The sequence below is a fragment of the Brassica napus genome, chromosome C8 (assembly GCF_020379485.1).
Source record: "Brassica napus cultivar Da-Ae chromosome C8, Da-Ae, whole genome shotgun sequence".
NCBI classification, from domain to species: Eukaryota; Viridiplantae; Streptophyta; class Magnoliopsida; order Brassicales; family Brassicaceae; genus Brassica; species Brassica napus.
Genome location: NC_063451.1, coordinates 47,723,075 through 47,744,386, shown reverse-complemented (window position 1 = coordinate 47,744,386; position 21,312 = coordinate 47,723,075). Strand labels below are relative to the sequence as shown.

General features: G+C 36.3%; 3 protein-coding genes and 1 non-coding gene across 4 annotated transcripts; 1 reads left to right on the top strand and 3 right to left on the bottom strand.

Moving 5' to 3' along the window:
* The first annotated feature begins 8,952 nt into the window (after window positions 1–8,952).
* On the top strand, window positions 8,953–16,525 carry LOC106346525 (phospholipid-transporting ATPase 3). Its single transcript, XM_013785887.3, has 26 exons — window positions 8,953–9,253; window positions 9,406–9,471; window positions 9,764–9,825; window positions 10,157–10,238; window positions 10,422–10,532; window positions 10,733–10,810; window positions 10,903–10,999; window positions 11,156–11,262; window positions 11,388–11,453; window positions 11,605–11,726; window positions 11,839–11,914; window positions 11,989–12,066; window positions 12,161–12,277; window positions 12,369–12,518; window positions 12,607–12,711; window positions 13,243–13,385; window positions 13,593–13,694; window positions 13,780–13,843; window positions 13,926–14,304; window positions 14,392–14,471; window positions 14,556–14,795; window positions 14,894–15,115; window positions 15,190–15,357; window positions 15,429–15,791; window positions 15,861–15,967; window positions 16,038–16,525. The coding sequence occupies exons 1-26, from the start codon at window positions 9,092–9,094 to the stop codon at window positions 16,339–16,341; spliced, it is 3,651 nt and encodes a 1,216-aa protein (XP_013641341.1). The 5' UTR covers window positions 8,953–9,091; the 3' UTR covers window positions 16,342–16,525.
* Window positions 16,526–16,590: 65 nt separating this feature from the next.
* Window positions 16,591–18,762, bottom strand: LOC106346526 (serine/threonine-protein phosphatase PP2A-2 catalytic subunit). The gene is made up of 6 exons (XM_013785888.3): window positions 18,332–18,762; window positions 17,598–17,712; window positions 17,411–17,519; window positions 17,241–17,318; window positions 16,942–17,133; window positions 16,591–16,858 (listed from the first exon to the last, which is right to left on the bottom strand). The coding sequence occupies exons 1-6, from the start codon at window positions 18,582–18,584 to the stop codon at window positions 16,685–16,687; spliced, it is 921 nt and encodes a 306-aa protein (XP_013641342.1). The 5' UTR covers window positions 18,585–18,762; the 3' UTR covers window positions 16,591–16,684.
* Window positions 18,763–19,240: 478 nt separating this feature from the next.
* TRNAP-AGG lies at window positions 19,241–19,312 on the bottom strand. The gene has a single exon. It is a non-coding gene; the product is annotated as a tRNA-Pro (tRNA).
* Window positions 19,313–20,142: 830 nt separating this feature from the next.
* On the bottom strand, window positions 20,143–21,119 carry LOC106351265 (germin-like protein subfamily 1 member 1). The gene has a single exon (XM_013791081.3). The coding sequence runs from the start codon at window positions 20,965–20,967 to the stop codon at window positions 20,305–20,307; it is 663 nt and encodes a 220-aa protein (XP_013646535.2). The 5' UTR covers window positions 20,968–21,119; the 3' UTR covers window positions 20,143–20,304.
* Between the last annotated feature and the right edge of the window lie 193 nt (window positions 21,120–21,312).

Below are 21,312 nucleotides of genomic sequence, written 5' to 3'. Positions count from 1 at the left end.
AATAGCAAGAAATTAAAAAAGGGTTGATTGGTTCACCTTAATTCATTTGACCTTACAATTTTACGAAGTAACAATCTCATATTTACCCGGCAACGAGTTCGCCCTAATAAACCTCTCAGGCACAATTCTCGAGAAACCCCTTTAGTCACCGTTTCACGGCGCCGGCGGCGCATCTTCTCGCCGGCGTCGCCTCTGTTTCCTTCCTCCCATGCTTCTCTTCACTCTGGTCTCTGTCTACTCAAGTTCTTTTGGAGTTTTTGTGTTGTCTTTTCCGTGCTCGGCTCCTCCCTCCTTTGAGATGACTCGTATGGCTTTCTCTGGCGGATTGGATATCACCGGAATTGTTTGTTTCTCCGGGGGTTCCCGGTCTACATCTCGTCCAAGCGTTTCCTCCCCTCGCTGCAGCCACTACCTTGGCTCCTCGCTTGTCTCGTGCAGATCTGCGAGCCTTGTCTCCATCAACGAAACTCAGAGACTCTCAACCGAAGATTTTCGACGGATCTCTTCCTCCCTTCCACCACAAGTCCTCCTTCCACCTTTAGTTTCCGGTGACCGAACGTCTGCTGTCTGTGGGGCTCCACGCTTGACCCGCCGTTCAGATCTGGAAGCATTTTGGTTGATATGGAAAAGCTCACCTCAATTCACAACCACCACCTCCATCCCGACAAGGTCCCGTTTTGAAAGACTCTACTATGGATACGGCGAGGTCCGATGCGCTGACGACAGTTCTGCTCCATCTTCGATAGATGGTGTTGTGAGTCTTGTCGACTCCGGGGAGAATAACTTACCATCATCTGACACGCCGTGCTTCATAACCGGCGACTGCCCCTTCAACTCCGGCAAGAACCCTAAGCTTTCAAGTCTCCCGATCAAGCAGGCGTTGAGTTCAAAGCCGAGAATGTTAATCTTCTGGGCCTGGTCCTGTAAGATCTGTGAATCTGTTATTCATCTTGCTGGCCCCCCAAATCTTAAACCGTTGTTTGATGATTTGTTAAGTGTGGCAAAGATGCAAAGGATTTCCGGTGGGTTCACCGGGGCCTTTATCTTGAGCTTAATGCCATATTTTTCTTTACGAAGAATAGTTTACCGGTGGGTTCACCGGTTTGGTCTCTGTCATCACCATACCTCCTTTCTATGAAAGGAGAGGAATTCCCGAACTCGTTGTTGAGTTCCGGTTTCAGCTTCCTCGTCTATGAGAGCTGGTCTTCAAAGTCACTATATGTGACTATTTCTATGCTGTCCGACTTTGTCGTGAAGGCTACCCCGACGCATTCAAGCTTCGTCTCGAATCCGCTGTCATCTTCGTTTGAAGAATTATCTTGTTTAGTTTACATTGTTGTAGTTTATGTTTTCAATCAAAGAGGATGGTTAATTCCTTCTAATCGTTGTAATCAAGCAGTTTGAAGAATAATGAAATTAAGTTGTGTTTCAAAAAAAAAAAAACAATCTCATATTTATGGACCCTCATGACTCCATCTACATATCATTTTTTTCTTTTATATTTTCTCCAATACATGTTATACAAGTGGCAGTATAATTAATTATAAATATATTTGTAAATTTCCAGACTTTCCTGTTTCTCCACTATACATTTATTCAATCTATAACAGCCATACAAATGATTTGGAATCTTGAAACACGGTCCATTGTGTAATGAAAGAAACATATTCTTGTTTCTTTTTCTTTCTTTTATGTCGACCGAAATAAATTCTTTATACATATTCAATCAAATTTTCGCTTTATTTCAACGATGATTTCCAATGTAATTGGATTGTTGTGTTGTGGTAATAAAAACAAAAGGAACAGCAGATATATATGATGAACAAACAACACAAGTGTGGTTGTTCTTTGTTGGCAGAATATCGTTGTCATTTCGATTTGTTTAGAACTGAGGCTTTCATGTTCCACACACACCTTGGAGACTTCCACAGTCCTTTGGGTTATTTAGAAGAAAAATGTATATATAAATGGAAAATGTTCATAAGCAATTAAGCATAACTCGTAGGCTTTCTTTTTTATTTTGTTGACTAATGTTTACATTAGATATACTTTGAAGTTGGATAACTACTAGTCTACTAGTATTAAATTTATTGGCGTCAAATAATCTTAACCGTAAATGTATAATGTGTTTATACTAAATGCCAGCTTAGACTAAAAGATATTTTGCCATATGAAAAGTCACAAATGCACAACGTGTCAGTTTCAAGCATCATAGAGACGAGGGCGCCATATTGTGAAGAGCTTTCTCTTGCTTATCAAAAGTTTATATACATGCGCCGGGCCACCATTTGTGCTTATGTACTTAAAACCAATTAATAAATTATAAACCCTATAGAATCTAAATACTTAGTTAAAGCAGATATAAATATAAAATATTGATAATGATGTTTGCTGCAAATTTTGCTAACTGAATGTAGCACATAACAAAAGTTAACGTGGCAAAACGTATGTAGCAAAACCAAGTGCTCTTGGTCTAGTGGTATTGGAACTCCGGCTGGAGTGTCCGCCCTGGATTCGAGTTGCCTTGGCCACCTTCCCGCCTATAACCATGCGTGTCCGGATGGAAAGCATCGTAGGGATTAGTCTGGGCTTACCGCCTGGGAACCCCATGGTCATCAAAACAAAAAAAAAAAAACTTAGCAATATCACCAAGTTATTTGTAGTGACAGCGTGTGGTTTTCTTTTGTTGTATGTATGTTTTTTTCTTTTGTTGTATATGTTGCTTCGTAAGATTTAAAAATGTTCTATCTGCATTGAAAAGAAGGTTCCACCCAGCTCCTCGTCCTTCCTTCAGCAATCACTGCGTTTTGACTGTAAATTGAGAGTTCATGACTCACGGAAGATAACGAGCTACTAATAGTTGTATATAATTGATCAAAGCAGTTTAACTAGCTTAAAAAGAAAAAAATGGTTTTGTAAGAGAAGATATGGAGCGTTAAATTAAAGAAGTGGAAACATAACAACTTTCCCAACAAGGGCCATCAATTTCACCAACTTCACTATCTAAACTACCAGACCTGGGTTACAAGCTGTTCATTTATTTTTGACTAACGCGTATTCATTTTATACATCAAATTCCAACGTTTTTTTGGGTTCATTTTCAATAAAAAAAATGAGGACATGTGGTATTACATTTCAATCTCCATGAAAATGTAGAGAAAAAAATACATTTTTTTTGTATACGTCTAATTACAGCGTGGGAAAGTAGAAAACTCATGTTCTCATATGACCCGAGTCCCCACAAAAACTAACTTTCTCCAAGCTTTACTGATTGATATATATATTCACATATGTGGTCAATAATTTCCACGCGGCTAATAGAGGACTTAAAAGCTAATTCAATCTCTTATAAAAATATTGGACCAAACTCAACGTCTGATAAACATATACAAGTTTGTAACATTAGTTTAAAGGCCAATTTAGGTGAATAACCAAAACAGATAGAATAATTAGGTGATCATGCATTATTTTTATATATTTGCAAAACCATGTATAGAGAGATGGTGATTTTACGGTTCTGTCCAAAATTGATCACCGTTTGAGTCTAGCTTAAATTTATTTTCTTAAAAAAAAAAATTAAAATTGCATTAATTATCAACCCCAAAGGGCATCGGAACAGTTACAACCACGGCAAAACACCAGCGTTATGTTACAGAAAACAAACAGAGAACATCTATACCTAATCTAAGCAAAAAGGAGAGAGAGGTTGAAGGTGAGAAGACAAGGGGAACGAGTCCCCTCCTCCAGTGAACACCGACGGCACCCTTATCCGATTCCGAAGTATCTACACAGATCCACCACCGAAACCTTAAAATCTGCCATCCACAGAATTGTCCCGCGGCTCCAATTCGCCGGATACAAAACAAACCCTCTCTGCCGCAAAGAGGTTGAAATCTCACGCTGCTCAAGGTCCGAACCACCACATATTACCTTCCACCAAGGCGCTGAGAGATGAAACCAGATCTGATGGAGAAGAAGCACATGGAACCGCCATCCCTTATGAGCCCTCCGCCGTCTCCCGAAACTCTCTAGATTGGCGAAGACAAACTTCGGCCCCGAGGACTGACTTGCGGTTTCGTGACAGCGTCTCCGTCGTCCTCTAACAGAGATCAACCGCAAAGTCTCCGACGAGCCACCAGAGTAAAGAGTTTTTCTAGGGGTCCTTCGTACATAAGACCGAACCAAAACGCGAGGGGGAGAGAGAAATACCACCATCTATCACCGGCGAAGACCATTCCGTCACGTTGATCGGTATCCAGGAGGGGGAGGTCACCACGAACGCCGGCTAGACACCGAACATCAGTTTCTTCTAATAGATCTTCAGGAAGCTCAACGATCCGGGAAGCAACCATTTTGATTTCGATAATAAATTTGACTGCTGAGAAACTAAGAAAGAGATCTCTTGAAGTATATTGAAACAAAAGATACGTTCAATGGGTGCTTTTGGTTTTCGCATTAAACTGAAAGTATTGTCGGTTGCGATTTCAAAGAATTTCATCATTATTACGGAAGATGAATGTGTGAATAGCGAAAGGTTGTTTGTGATGTGAGGTTGAATAGGGTTAGTGTCAATATTAATAAACAATGCATAGTGCCATGTCCATTTAACTAATAAAATTTGTTTCTACTTATATCCATTGCAAATTCCCTAATTTAAATGCAAGAACTCAAGATAGCAAAAAAAGTTATCCCGAAACTATTTTGATGGAAACGAGTTAGAAGTAGAAAGATCAAGTCTTTTCATAACACTACCACTTGAGACCACACAATTTTGAACATAAACAAGCAAAAAGCATCTGATGAGATCAAAAGAAAGACATAAGATTATAAGTGGAAGAAGAAGAAGAGAAAACTGTGGAGCGAAATACACAAATCCATAGATAATATAAACATCTTTCTTCTTCATATCTCGCACTTCTCCGAACTCCGATCATTCACTGAAGCTGCGATTTGAATTCTGACAACTTGAGAAAACTCTCATTTGTGTAAGAGAATATTAGGTCGTACGAATTCTCAAACCTAATAACACATTCTTGTCAGACAAGTTACTTTGTTAAATATGGGCCTAATCCAAAATGGGCTATTAATACTATAATATTGATGTTGCTCCATGTTTGTGATTTCTGAGTATGATCGAACAATTATCTTCTTTTTATAATGATATAAAACTGTTTAGATTACCCATCATTATAAGACGTAAAAGGGAGGTCGACTCACTTTGATACTGACTCTGTGAGGATAATTTCCTCTGCTGCTTTGTCTCAGAACATGTTGATAATATTTTTTGAGCTTTCACATGCGTTCTATGTTATGTTGTAATCTTTGTAAAATGAACGTGTTGGTTGATACAAATCTTTTTCAAGTGGTCTGGATTGAGATACATATCGCCATCTCTTATACGATTCCACTAGATTAAGACCCGCGCCTTGCGCAGAATAAACATTATATATATAAATTATTTTATATATTATATGTTCTTACATATTATGAAATAATAAATATATATTGAATAATTAAAAGTCAGTAACTATTAGATATATAATTAAATTGGTGCGAAAATATAAATCAATTTTATTAATCCAAACAATTTTTTAAAAAATTTGATAGGATATGTAATCAAATTTAAATGATATTAACTTACACAATATATTTTTAATATTAATGTCTATTAAATGATGCTTTAATTTCTACTCATATGTTTTTTTTGATCATGTGTATCTTTAATAGAAAAAATTTTAAATTACTGATAACAAAAAAATTATTGTGGGATTAATAATTTTAGTAATTGATAATTTAAAAAACAATTATCAATGTTAGTTAAAAACTTTTATCAAAATTTTTTTATTCAAAGTAAATTTTGAAACTAAAATATTTATTTATTGAATATGGTTTATAGTTTAATTTAGAATGATATATATACATATATATTTTAAATATTAAGGATTAGTTAAATTAGACTTTTACTTATATGATTTTGTAATCATTTGTATTTTGTCATAACAAAAATTTTAAACCATGGATCGCAAAATTTGAATGTGAGACTTTTAACAGTTTTAGTAATTTATAGTCATTTTTTAAAATTCAAAATATAACATATATAGAAAAATCTAAATTTTTATAATATGGTTATTGTGTTTTTTTTAATTATTTTAATAGCTTAAAATTAAACAAATTTGATAGAAGATACATTATTTTTTTATCAGATTTTTATTATTCAAAATTATTAATTGTCATATATATTTTATCCACATTAGACAATTCCGTAATTTTTATTTAAGAAAATAATAAATAACATTAATAATGAATTTATGGTTAGTTTAATAAAAAACTTATTATATAATTAGATGGACCAACCTATTTATCTAAGAATCATACGTGGCTAAAAAAGAAGTTGTAATGTTTCACAAATAATACATAGGGGATACGCCCATACAATTAATGAAACATGCTCTATCCTACTATATAAAAGGGACTAATTTAAAGTTCAATTAGAGGTGCCACATAGGATGAAATATTCCCATCCAATCATACCTTCACGTCATTACGAATTTAACAACCTAATAATAATAATAATACTTAATCCTTTGGTCCAACACCAGCATAACCCAATAACGTATAAACAAATCTTTGAAATCTGTTTTGATAACAAGATTGCCCTTCTTCTTGGGACTTCATGGATTCAAATTTATAATGTGTCTTAATAATCAATAAGACCATTGAATATAGATTAAAAATGTTTATATTTGAAATTATATACCGTGTAACACGCATGTATCACAGCCACCGACGAAGCAAACAATTGTTTTTTAAAAGCACTATTACTAAAAAATATGTATGAACTTTACAATAAATAATACATATATAAACCGGAAAATCTATGGTGGTAAAAATCCCTATTTGTTTTACTAATTCAAGTCAATAGTATTAAGTTAGGAACATGTCCAGTTAATAAAGGTTGTGTCCAATTTAAAGAAATATAATTACATTTAGAAACTACATTTATATTCTATATATTTTGTAACCCCTGCAAATATATATTTTTAAATTAGTCTAAAATATGCCAACAAATTTAACTCTTGTCTCATGCATAAAAATATAAAGATGATGTTGTGAGATAAGAATGTACACACAAAATTTCAAATAAAAAATTGACAAATTATATAATTTTTTAAAAAATATTTTATATAATAACTTAATAATATAAATCATAATCAAAATATTATTCGTATCACATTTTTATTAACCGAAAAAACTCGTGCTTTCGAAACGCGGATCAAAATGTAGACTAATATAGCTCCTAATATTTATTTAAAAATTAAATTTCTCAAAAAAAAAGATTAAAGACAGCTATCAAGTCTGTTTAAAAAATATAGTGGTTTGTTCTTGCACCAGAATCTTGGTTATGCAATTCAAAACCTATTATGTTGTTTTGTTACTTTTCTCCTTAAAACAGAGACAAAGAGTAATGAACAAAGACAAATTATGAACTCTTATTATCGGATTGTTTTTTTTTTTTTTCTCTCGCTTCAATTTGATGATTATAACTAATTATTTCAATTCACACAAGACTTTCAAATTTTAAACGTATCACGTTAAATATAAAAATCTTCAACAGATTATAATACTTAAATGTTCTTCTCGATAGACAATAATATCAGAAAGACAAGTAGCACATCTCCTGCCACAATCACCGGCTGCACTGAAAGTTCAAAAAAATCTTTTGTCTCATCAATCCAAATCAACAAAATATACGAATAAATTCAGTAACATTGCATATTTGATACAAACCGGTTAACAACCTCAGCTCCACATAACATTCACATCATCTTCCACTCAGAAATTTGCAACGAGAAGAAAGGCGGAGACAACTATTACGTGTCAGTTACTCAATCAGTGGATTTCCACATTTCAAGATCTCTCTCTTTAGCTGACTCATTTTCTAATTCTTTCTTTCGTCAAAGGGTCATTTTCCTCAACACGATGGTCAAATCAAACCACAATGATCCTCCACCTGCTGGAGGTAAATCAAAATTACGATTTTACTGTGCGTTTATAGACTTCTCGAACACATACGAACCCAATCACCCCTCTCTGGAATCCAAGAAATCATTTGTCCAAAATACGGACATAACATCTTAACTATTAAGTGCAAAATCAAGCGTAGAGATAGTTTGATTTGGTAGGTTATACTACATAAGTAACACAATAAAACCTTAGTATTAAATTCTCGATCAATTTATCTGGTTTTTTAGTTCATAAGTTTTTTTCAAGGGGGCTTTTTTCAATGTAATTCATAAAATTTCCAATTAGTTTATTAATGGACGACCTAAACACACTTTTAAAAGATTATTTCCAAATTCAAAACACCATAATGCTAAACAATATCTCAATTACGAAGTTTTTTTCATATTTTTAATTTTCAACACGTTAATTTAATTTTCATTACTACAGAAAACCACTACACACAACCAAAAAAAATCAACTCCCCTCTACTTTTACATCTCTATTGATTGACTTCCAACAACATTCGCATAAAAAAATGAACAATCAATCTTAAAAATCTCAATGTCATATATTCCTTCTTATAATTACTTTAAATCTATTTTAACAACAACCAGAAACAGACACAACTATGGTTATACACAAATTTTAATTTCATCCAATATCCGCGCGTAGCGCGGACACGATCCTAGTTTTATTAAAAACGGACTCAAAATGTTATAGGTCGATAAGGAAAGAAATCAAAGATGTATTAAAATAAAAATCTCTTATACGATTCCATAGGCACATCCATACGATTGGGTGATTTTGAAAACATTAATAAGAAGATGTGATGTGCTCTATTTATGTATTTTTATTTTATTAAAAACGAACTCAGAATGTTATTGGTTGATAAGGAAATAAAATCAAAGATTGAGAGAATAATAACCACAGGAAAGTTAAAAAAAAAAAAGCATAATAAAGAGAAAAAGGGAAAATAAAAGAAAAGAAAAGAAAAAAAGAGAGATGGTCCTCTCAGTTTCTACCGGATCTTGCGCTCTGAGGGTAAAAAAATTGGAGGGAAATTAGCGGAAGCTTCGATCGAATCGGAATGGCTAGCTCCGGAGGTGGATTAAGCGTTGAGTCGTCGTCACCGTCTCTCCTTCGTGCACCCTCTAGGACCGTCACGCTTGGACGTATACAGCCTCAGGCTCCAACTTACCGTACCGTCTTCTGTAATGATCGTGATGCTAATCTCCCCGTCCGTTTCAAGGTAACGACGCCGTTTTAAGGCTTTTGGTTCATTTGAATTTTGGTTGTTCTGATTTATCTCGATTATAACGTGTGATCCTCTTTATTGTGAATTTGTTGTTTGTGTTCAGTTAATTTATGAGTTTTTTTTTTCTCCCCTAACGAACGTGGCAGGGTAATTCAATTTCTACAACGAAGTATAATGTTTTCACCTTTCTCCCCAAAGGTCTCTTTGAGCAAGTAAGTGTTTTTTTTTTTTTATCTATTTTGTTGTTAATTAGGTTTACTAGTAATGCAGCTTATAGCTGTAGCGTTGAAAGGATTTAAAGATTGTTTCTTTTTTCTTTTGTTAAATGACTTAAGATTGGTCACTTGCATCCATCAATATTTGATTAATGATTACGTTAGTGTTCGGGCTTTCAAGCTACAGAATCCTTGTAAAGGGGCCTATTGACTTTCATTAAGCTACATTTCTTTCTGATCGTTGACCTTTTTTTAATATCTACTCTGATAAAAACGTGCTTTCTGACAGTTTAGGCGCATAGCGAATATCTACTTTCTTGGAATCTCTTGTCTGTCAATGACACCAATAAGGTATATGTTAAACTCCATCAAAGTTGACTCATTTTTACTACTGACTTGTCCTTGTTTGATTATCTGGTAACACGTAGCCATAAAGCAACCAAAACATGTGTTTGTATTCCCATGAGACATTTCACAAGTTTTAGTTGACAAAGTCATTCTTTCTCGGTTTTGGGATTTCATTACTGTGCCACTTTTTGTATTTTAGCTGATCATTTGGCATGCCTTGACATGTTTACTATCATGTTTTCCTGTACTAGAAAATCATCATTGTCTCTATCTTCTTCAGTCAGTAAAGTATAAATGTAACTAGATAAACTGTTTTTTTTTTTTTATCCTGCAGCCCTGTCAATCCAATTACTAATGTGGCTCCCCTGTCGATGGTGCTCCTCGTCTCTCTCATTAAAGAGGCTTTTGAAGACTGGGTGAGGGCCTGACTGACTTCTGCTTCTTCTTGTTTTAACATTATAGAAATATATTCCTCTATGTGATGAAATGGAGTTCTTCGGTTAATATCCGTATTGGGTTTTAGTTAGTGAATGCTTAAGAGTTTCAGGACCCATCTACTGTTCAAATTTTTAAATCCTTCTGCAAATATTCTGTTGCAGAAACGCTTTCAAAATGATATGTCGATAAATAATAGTACAGTGGAGGTTCTGCAAGATCAGCAATGGGTGCCTATTCCCTGGCGAAAGGTGCAGGTCGGAGATATTATCAAGGTATATTTTCTAACAGAGGTCATGACTTACTATGTTATTGAACAAGGTTGTACTGAAAACTCTAGAAATTACCCCGAATTATAGTTATCACAGTAGATATCAGTTAACTCGGTGGCGTTTGTGGAGGGATCCAGAACTTGTAACTATCTTAAAACTTTAAATCTATAATCTTAGTAGATATTCTTTGTTGATATATGCAGATAAATAAAGATGGATTTTTTCCAGCTGATATTCTTTTCCTGTCCAGCACAAATCCTGATGGTATCTGCTATGTAGAGGTGCTTGTCTACTTTGGCTATGTCTATTGATTTTTATCTGTTAATATACATTTTTAATCGAGTCTTTTTGTGCGTACCCTTTTTGAGTGCAGACTGCAAACTTAGATGGGGAAACAAATTTAAAAATTAGAAAGGCCCTTGAAAGGACATGGGATTACTTGACATCAGAGAAAGCTTCTGAATTTAAAGGTTAGCCTTTTGGAGTTGATTATTATCTTGCGGAGATTTCCTTAGCTGAATCTGTGCTTATCGCCTTTCATCCATTTTATCTAAGGCCATTGTTTGTTAGCGTAATAGCGTTCTTATTATCAATTTTATCCAATGTTTCTCTCTTTTACCATGCAGGTGAAATTCAGTGCGAGCAGCCAAATAATTCCCTGTACACTTTCACTGGGAATCTTATAGTAGAAAAGCAGACTTTACCTCTCTCTCCGGACCAGCTTTTATTGCGTGTATGATCGACTGTTTCTACTTTTAGCTGTGTGTTCCTTGTCTGCCTTATGTCTACAGGATTTCATTTTGCGAGACCTTATATTGTTTTTGGGTTTATGTGTATCTTCTGCCTTCCTATTTTCAGGGATGCAGTCTTAGGAACACAGAGTACATTGTTGGGGCTGTGATTTTCACTGGTCATGAGACTAAGGTAAGCTGCCGTGAAGCTTGTTTGATAAGAAACTAGTTTTGAAAAATTTATTGGTATGCAAGCATTCAGGATTGTCCTTTTAGTGACATTCTCCTGTATTTTTTCTATGTATATAATCTGATCTACATGGTGGTGAATGCAATGCATGCAGGTGATGATGAATGCCATGAATATTCCCTCCAAAAGAAGTACACTGGAAAAGAAACTCGACAAACTCATTATTACTATCTTCTGTGTTCTTTTCATGATGTGCCTCATTGGAGCTACTGGCTGGTATAGCTTCTAATCAATCTTGTGGTTTATCCAAAACTATGTTGATATTTCACCGTATTTTTTTCTCATAAACCCACGCTTTGATTTATAAGAATCTGTTAAAATTTTGCAGTGCAATTGTGACGGATCGTGACCATGAATATTTGGGTCTGCATAAACTAGATTGGGAATACCGTAACCGAATGACGGTAATAATCTTGAATGATTGAATTGATTTTTAATATATAAATTGCTGGTGCTTATAGTAACTTTGGTGCCACAGATAGCATTCTTCACCTTTTTCACTCTGATCACTCTTTTCTCTACCATTATACCGATCTCCTTATATGTTTCCATCGAGGTAGGTCTTTCCAAAAAAAAATCTTTTAATTTCAATTTTTTGCGGTATAAACATTTTGAATGCTTCCTCTTTTTAATCTGCAAATGGAACACAGATGATCAAGTTCATTCAGTCAACTCAGTTTATCAACCGAGACCTTCACATGTATCATGCTGAGACAGATACTCCTGCCTCCGCCAGGACTTCGAATTTAAACGAGGAGCTTGGACAGGTAAGCTACTAATCCACTCACCAATTGCCATATGTTTGATATCAACGGTTTTGTTGAAAGAGTCGCGTGTGCTATTATTGGCATCTTCCAGGTTGAATACATCTTTTCTGATAAAACCGGAACTCTGACAAGAAACTTGATGGAGTTTTTTAAATGTTCAATTGGAGGAATAAGTTATGGATGTGGTATTACTGAGATAGAAAGAGGGATTGCTCAGCGTGATGGCTTAAAGATTCAAGAGGTATAATTTCTACTTGTGTGAGGATGTAGTGTTGTGTCACGCATTGTGGAGCATCTGATCCTATTGTCTTACGCCATGATTTTCTCAGGAACAAAGGTCGGCTAATGCTATAAGAGAAAAGGGATTTAACTTCGATGATCCAAGGCTTATGCGAGGAGGTTGGAGAAACGAACCCAATCCCGACCTTTGCAAGGTGTCTTTCATTTCCTTTAGATTTTACTCGCAATCTGTTCAAGAATTATAATAGCTAATGATGTGTTATTTGACTAGTTTAGAAATTATTTTTCTTTTTTCCATGTGTGAAGCTTGAGTACATGTTTTCTGGGGAATTGAGATATCCGCTTTTTATGATATCATCTAGGTGCTATTTCCTTTCCAGATGCGTTATAATTTCACTAACGTCTATGCATACGTTCTGTTAATGCTATGGAAACCATTTTTTAGTCTTGAGTTGCCTTCTCCTAAGACCAAAGGCCAGGACAATGGATGATATCCCTTCTGATAGTTTCTTTCATGATTAAGAGATAATATTTTAAATTATAACATAAACCTTCCTTTAAGTCGGTATTTTGGCTTTGACTAAGACATGAACTTAGGCCTCTGTTCTGATAGCCTTGAGTGCGAAAAAGCGTACATAATGTCATAAAACCACTTGCATTTACAGAATTTAGTTGACATAGCGCATGACTCTTAACTGAAATGTTTTGTATTACAATCTCTGTAGGAATTTTTTAGATGCCTAGCCATATGCCACACAGTCCTCCCTGAAGGTGATGAGTCCCCGGAGAAGATCTTTTATCAAGCTGCATCTCCAGATGAAGCTGCTCTTGTTACAGCCGCTAAGAATTTTGGATTCTTCTTTTACAGGTTATTCTCATTTACATTTCATTTTCCAGTAGACAAGTTGAAGATGCAAGTTATCTAACAAGAACAAACTTTTAAGTAGTTAGCTAGACCGGTGTTCACGTGTTTTAATGCATTTTTATATATTTCTTCCACTGTGTGCTGAGAAAAGTTGTTTTTGTTTCTCATTTCTCTGTGAGTTTCTTTGAGACAATTTTCATGTATTTTCAGGCGTACTCCAACTACGGTGTATGTTCGCGAGTCTCACACGGAGCAGATGGGAAAGATCCAAGATATGTCGTATGATATTCTTAATGTTCTCGAGTTCAACAGGTGTATAAGGCTTTCAGAGAGTTGGTTTGTTATCTCTTTTCCATGGTTAAGCATACTAATGAAATATTACACCATGCATTAACAGCACAAGGAAGCGCCAGTCTGTTGTGTGTCGTTTTCCAGATGGGAGACTCGTACTCTACTGTAAGGTAAACGGTTTTCTAGGTAGTTGGATGACTCTGTGTGCTTTGATAATCAAATTTGACCATTGCTTGGTTATAATGTCTACAGGGTGCAGATACTGTAATTTTCGAGAGATTGGCTGACGCTATGGATGATGTTAGAAAAGTAACAAGGGAGCACTTGGAACACTTTGGATCGTCTGGGTTGCGTACCCTTTGCCTGGCGTATAAAGATTTAAATCCTGAAGCCTATGATAGTTGGAATGAAAAATTCGTCCAGGCTAAGTCTGCTTTACGAGATCGTGAGAAGAAATTAGATGAGGTTGCTGAACTCATTGAGAAGGATCTTATCTTGATTGGATCAACTGCAATAGAAGATAAGCTTCAGGAAGGAGTCCCTAACTGCATAGAGACCTTATCAAGAGCTGGGATTAAGATCTGGGTGCTAACAGGGGACAAGATGGAAACTGCAATTAATATCGCATATGGTAAGTGTTGGAAACTTTTCCTTCTGCCTATTGTTTTTCCTTCTTCTATGTTTAATATTATAGTCCCTGATTCTTCTAATGTTTCAGCTTGCAACTTGATCAACAATGATATGAAGCAGTTCATTATCAGTTCTGAAACTGATGCAATCAGGGAAGCTGAAGAAAGGGTAAGTCATACTAATACCCTTTTTATTTGTGTGTATGATTATCATCCATGACAGTCCTAATGGTTGAAGTATATCTAACTCTAGGGAGACCAAGTTGAAATTGCGCGTGTTATTAAGGAAGAAGTACAGAAAGAGCTGAAGAAGAGCCTTGAAGAAGCTCAACAGTATCTGAATACTGTAACTGGACCAAAGCTGGCTCTCGTTATCGACGGGAAGTGTTTGATGTATGCATTAGACCCCACTTTACGCATTACTCTGCTCAGCTTGAGCTTGAACTGTACTTCAGTCGTGTGCTGTCGTGTTTCTCCTTTACAGAAAGCGCAGGTAATTTCAGATTACTTGTTTTTGATTAATCTTTAAATTTTTTTCTTGTGGCCGACTTTGATTCTTAATCACTGACACACTATTAATGTGAATTTTAGGTTACAAGCTTGGTGAGAAAAGGGGCGAAAAAGATAACACTTAGCATCGGCGATGGTGCTAACGATGTTAGCATGATACAAGCCGCTCATGTTGGTGTAGGGATAAGTGGGATGGAAGGAATGCAAGCTGTGATGGCTAGTGATTTTGCCATCGCTCAGTTTAGATTTCTTACGGATTTGCTTCTTGTCCATGGACGGTGGTCATATCTTAGAATCTGCAAGGTTGATATTCTCTCTCACCTCCAACTTTTTTTCTTACAGTATTGATGTTTACTAATGGTGTTATGTTTTGGCAGGTGGTCATGTATTTCTTTTACAAAAATCTTACCTTCACTTTGACTCAGTTTTGGTTCACATTCAGAACTGGATTTTCTGGTCAGAGGTTCTATGATGATTGGTTCCAGTCATTATACAACGTTTTCTTTACAGCTCTTCCTGTGATTGTTCTTGGGCTGTTTGAGAAGGTACAACGTTTTCTTCACAGCTCATTATATATTGGATCGGTTATTTCAGAACTGACATGTGCTTTTGCCAGGATGTGAGTGCATCCCTTTCAAAGAGATACCCTGAACTATACAGAGAAGGCATACGCAATTCCTTTTTCAAGTGGAGAGTTGTAGCAGTTTGGGCTTCTTCTGCTGTGTATCAATCTTTGGTATGCTATCTCTTCGTAACCGCCTCAGCTTTTGACGGCAAAAATTCATCAGGCAAAATGTTTGGTCTCTGGGACGTGAGCACAATGGTCTTCACCTGTCTGGTCATAGCCGTGAACCTGCGGATTCTCTTGATGAGCAACTCGATCACCAGATGGCATCATATCACAGTTCTTGGAAGCATTTTGGCATGGCTCGTCTTCGCTTTTGTCTACTGTGGTATCATGACGCCACGTGATAGAAATGTAAGCTTCACTTCACTCCCTTGGTATTTTACATCTTCTGGTATCTCATTTTTTTTTATTCTTTTGCAGGAGAATGTCTACTTTGTTATATATGTTCTTATGAGTACATTTTACTTCTACTTCACATTGCTGCTTGTTCCTGTTGTTGCCCTTCTGGCAGACTTCATCTACCAAGGGTAAGTAAAACTTGGATCTAACACTTGTATCTCAAAAGATTTACTGATTTGGGAACTTGGGAATATGCAGGGTGGAGAGGTGGTTCTTCACATATGATTATCAGATAGTTCAAGAGATTCACAGGCACGAGTCGGATAGCAACAATGCAGATCAGCTGGAGATAAAGAACGAGCTCTCACCAGAGGAGGCGAGAAGCCATGCGATCTCCCAACTACCTAGGGAATTATCAAAGCACACTGGTTTTGCCTTTGATTCACCTGGTTATGAGTCGTTCTTCGCGTCTCAGCTGGGTATCTACGCGCCACAGAAGGCTTGGGACGTGGCTAGGAGAGCTAGCATGAGGTCACGACCCAAAGCACCAAAGAAGAAATGAAAGAAGGAAACCAAATATTGGATATATATGAGTTATTGTGTTATATATATTAGGCTGACACTTTTTACAGTTCACAATATTAGATGGTATTAAATATAAATAGAAAACTTGGCTTAGGCGTTTTTGTTTGTAATTATGAACACAACAATTTTATTCGGTTTATAGCAAAGCTATATTTTATAAACGGTTCTGAAATGAAAATGGCGACTTCATTCCACTATGTACTATGTAAATGAACAGACACTAGAATAGACACTAGAATGATTATTCATAAGCAAGATAAAACGGATTTTTTAAAAATTATAAATGGTTGGGAACAAAAGAAAAAAAAAATGCAAATAAATCACAAAAAATAATCAGGGGTCTTGCGGGTAGTATCTGGTTCGACTTGACGAGGAGCTGGATCGAACTGGAGGAAGTTCTGATCCATGTTCTCTCCTATCTCTAGAATAGCTGCCATGTTTCCACACCGGTAGCAATAGTTTGGTGCACTAAACACCGTCACAACATTCTTGTCCTGTTACAGAAGAGAGTTCAATGATTCAATCCATAGTTATGAAAAAAAGAGAGACAGGACAACTGAGATGAACATACACATACCTGACACCAGTTAAAACCTTCCATGACAAGCTGATGAGCTCTTGATATGAGACTGAGTCCATTGTTGTGATTGAACTGAGTTGCGATGTCTTGTCCAAATGTATAACCAGCACCTCGTGGAGATATTCCCCACCCACATCGATCGTCAGGGTCAGACCATAGTAAATCACACATTGGTCCTTCATGTGGAACCTAAAGATCATCACACCATACATAAGAGTCAAAAACATGACCAATAAGATCTTCTTTTGCTCTTTCAGAATATAACTCTTCTAATCCGAAAAGAGAAGGTGTAATACCTCCTGTATACGATCCAAGCTTCGGATATTATCAAGGGTATCCAGAGAAGGTGAAAGCCCTCCATGCAAGCAGAAAACCTGTAATTGATTTTATAAAAAAAAGTGATTAAGTCAAAAGGTGGAGTTAAAGAATATGTCACAAACATCAAAGTGGAGAGAAGAGCTCAAACCTGACTCTCTATCAGGGCAGTAAGAGGAAGATAATCGAAAAGATCTGTGAAAAACTTCCAAACATTTGCGTTTCCGTACTTCCTCAAGCATTCATCATAGAAACCATACCTGAAACAGACAAGCAAAGTAAGAATCACACAGGGTATAATGCTTTTTTAGTATTAGTCAGAAGTAACAGAAGCTTACACTTGAGTAATCTGCCGACTCTCGTGATTCCCTCGCAAGATTGTAATCCTATCTCTGTATCGCACTTTCAGTGCCACCAATAGAGAAACCGTTTCTACTGAATAGTAGCCACGGTCTGCAAATAAAAAAAAGTGATTTGTTAAAAACCAAATGATAACTATATAGCACAATAATAATAACTAAGGCTACTCACCACAAGCAAACAATTGAATGGTAAGACAGAAAGATAACCAAGTAAGCTTAATGAGGCTAAAAGGCTATTATAGAAAAATCAAATCTCAATGTAATGAAACGAACAGCGCATAGAATCCAATCCATAATCTGTTCTTCAACTCCCCTAAACTGTTAAAAAGAATGTTCATTCCCATTACACAACACACAAAGCAACTAACTTTGGACATTAAAAGATGCAAACTTTTACATAAGATTCACAAACAAGAATCCTTAATCTGTACTTCAACTCCTCCTAAAGAGACCAAACTGTCAAAAACATGTTCATTCCCATTACACAACACACAAAGCAACTCACTTTAAACATTAAAAGATGCTAACTTTACATAAGATTCACCGCTAATCTGTACTTCAATTCTCTCTAACGTCACCAAACAGAATAAAAAGAATGTTCATTCCCATTACACAACACACAAAGCAACTCACTTTACATAACATTCACCAACCCAAAAACATAAATCTCAAAAAAAAAAAAAAAAAAAATACAGAGAAAGAGGACAGACCTACATAGTCTCCCATGAAGAGGTAGTTCGTATCCGGAGGATTACCACCGATTCGAAAGAGCTCGATAAGGTCATAGAACTGGCCGTGGATATCGCCACAAACAGTAACAGGACATTTCACGGGCTGAACGTTCCATTCCTCAACAAGGATGGCCCTCGCTTGATCGCAGAGCGTCTTCACATCGGCCTCTGATAGCGGTTTACACTCCATCAGCTGGGAGATCTGACGGTCTAGATCTCCGTTCGGCGGCATCGCGAGACCACCACCGATCCTTTAACTTATACGGCGGGTGGTGGATGAAGAGGATGATGAATCGCCAGAGAGATCAAATCTCTGGTCTTTTTTGGCCTGAGAGATGGAAAATGGAATTTCCTTTAGAGTTTTGTGACGGAAAGAAAAGAAGAAAATGAAAGAGGAACACTTGCTGCTGCGACCCGAGACGGGAACTAAACAGATGTAATAACCCGGTTAAGGTTCCGGTTTAGTTTTTAATTTTGATTTTGAGGGAATATATAGAACGTACAAGTTTGGTTGGTTTGGTTTGTTCGATTTGGTCTACTAATAAGTTGGTGAAAAATGAGAACTTGTCAACAGAAGACACACATAATTGGTCTCTACTAGAAACAAACAGATGTCGTGAACCCGGTTAAAGTTCCGGTTCAGTTTTTTATTTTTATTTGGAGAGCAAATGTAAAAGTACTATTGTTTGGTTGGTTCTATTTGTTGGTTTTAGGTTTGGTCTATTATGTTGGTGAAATGAGAACTTGTCAACGGAAAAAAAAAAAGAGGATTGGTCGTCTAATGGTAGTCTGCAAGGCCGTCAGATATTTCATGATATGGGTTTTTTATGTGGAAATGGGCCTGGAGAAGGTTAAAGGAAGTTGGAGCTAAAATTAAAATAAAAAAAGGGGGCATTCGGAGAATTGAACTCCGGACCTCTCGCACCCTAAGCGAGAATCACACCACTAGACCAAATGCCCATTGTTGTTCACTTAATCGATGACATCATAATGATAGTTAAGATGATTTATTTTGTAACTTTTGTTATATTCATTGGTTATGGTCAGTATTAAGATGATAATCTTTGAATCTATATGTTGTTCAAAAAAAAAAAAAAAAAAAATCTTTGAATCTATATAACAAACTCATTGGTTGGCTTAGGATTCGTATGTATAGCAGTGCAATGATTTCTAAGTCTGTAGCTTAACTAAAAGCCAAATTAATAGCCGTAGACAGAAGTTCAAATTAAAATCCATTCTCTTTTTTTTTTTATAATTCCTGATCATTGGGATGATTTGGATATGCATTGTGTTTGTTTTATTGACTTAAACATTGTTTTAATTCTTGTTACAAGTGTAAGTGTTGACGTTCTTACTGCCTTCCTGGTGAAGGCTCTCTGGCTCTTAGAGATTATGCTAAGGCTTGTTGGTAGAGTGGGATCATCATATGGCTCATGATTAGCTAAGCCACTTTTTTTGTGTGTTTGCGTTTGGAGCAGCCAGTTTTGGCCCTTGTGTGCACAGTTTTATTAATAATCTATGGTCTGTTTAGGGAAGTTGCCAACGTCGAGGACTCGTAGTTTCTTCCTTCAACAACTTTTTTTTGAATGATTAAAAGATTATTGATTCAAAATCCGTACATCTCCTATGACGAAGCTCAACCCATGTTAAATCCTTTTTATTTAGGAGAGTAGAACACTCCTAACGGAAATAAAACTTATACCATTTAGATTCATATTAGGTGATCCAAGAGTTTTAAACATAATGCTAACGATGTTCAACAAATATATCATCTCATGTTTATTAGTCTCTATATGAAGATTATATAATTCCAATTAAATATATATATACATGTAGATTTGGTCGTATATATAGTTACACATAGTTTAGCAATTAGTTAATAACTTAACCACAATTTCCTCAACAAGATATAAAGTATATTATTGTACCATTGGAGTTTTGAAACACAAACATCAGCCTCCAAGGTTTTTGCGGATACTAGCAACATATCCTTCCTGGTCATTGATATGGTAAAGCCTCTTCAAAACGTCCTGTGGAATCTGAAGTTTTGAATCCAAAGAGACCATAGACACAAACTGTGTCCCAGGATTCTGACTAGTCAGCCCAGAGACAGCTAAAGCCGAGCTCACTGTATCGATGTTATACAGAAAATGTATCAATCCTTTGGGAAACATGAACGTCTCACCCGGATGAAGCTCCTGGGTAAAGACCCGACCCGACGTGTCCACGAACCCGACCAGAAGCACACCGTCTAGGCAGACCGTCACTTCGGAGGCGCGTGCGTGTACGTGCGGTGGGACGACCCCGGAGGCGCCAAAGTCAAGCCTGCCCATCGTTAGGCCCATTGTGTTGAGACCCGGGAGGTTGGTGGTTGTAGTGAGAGTGACGTTGGTCATAAACGGGTTGGCCCCGGTATTTCCGGGTTTGGATAACGCGGAGGTTGTGAAGTCGTAGACGGTGACTTTTGTTGGATCTTTGCATAGATTTCCGTTGAGGAAGATGTGTTGGTGAGGTGAAAGAGGAGGAGATACGCAGTAGTCCTGGAGCGGGTCCGGGTCGGAGCTGACCCGACGACCCATCAGAAGTATGAACGCTAATATTAAGTTTATAAGCATAGGATTAGTTCTTATTGTTGGGTTTTACATTTAGAGATGAGTTTTAGGGGGTGAGTAAGTGAGTGTATAAATGATAAATTTGAGAAAATGATGTTTAATAACATGCAGTTAAACTATATATCTTCTTGTTTTTATATATCTTCTGCTCTTTTTAATTGTTTGACATATGATATTTGTTTATTAGTTGTATCCTTGAAGAAGCAAGAAAAGTGTGGTCAATTTCATTTTGGTGCGGCAAAATTTTTGTTTAAGCAAAAGCTATTGGTGAAGTTTTGTTAGCCGTTAAGCAAAGAAAACGAGGACGAGAACTCTCCTCCATCCAATGAATCTTATCAACAACAACAT

Bases quoted from the DNA above. Each gene is read 5' to 3' on its own strand.
- LOC106346525 (XM_013785887.3), top strand. From the start codon at position 9,092: ATGGCTAGCTCCGGAGGTGGATTAAGCGTTGAGTCGTCGTCACCGTCT. The intron at 14,305-14,391 runs GTAAGTGTTGGA...CTAATGTTTCAG, and splicing joins TGCAATTAATATCGCATATG to CTTGCAACTTGATCAACAAT. The intron at 14,796-14,893 runs GTAATTTCAGAT...TGTGAATTTTAG, and splicing joins CTCCTTTACAGAAAGCGCAG to GTTACAAGCTTGGTGAGAAA.
- LOC106346526 (XM_013785888.3), bottom strand. From the start codon at position 18,584: ATGCCGCCGAACGGAGATCTAGACCGTCAGATCTCCCAGCTGATGGAG. The intron at 17,319-17,410 runs GTTTGAGCTCTT...AATCAATTACAG, and splicing joins CTGCCCTGATAGAGAGTCAG to GTTTTCTGCTTGCATGGAGG. The intron at 17,134-17,240 runs GTATTACACCTT...GATGATCTTTAG, and splicing joins GCTTGGATCGTATACAGGAG to GTTCCACATGAAGGACCAAT.
- LOC106351265 (XM_013791081.3), bottom strand. From the start codon at position 20,967: ATGCTTATAAACTTAATATTAGCGTTCATACTTCTGATGGGTCGTCGG.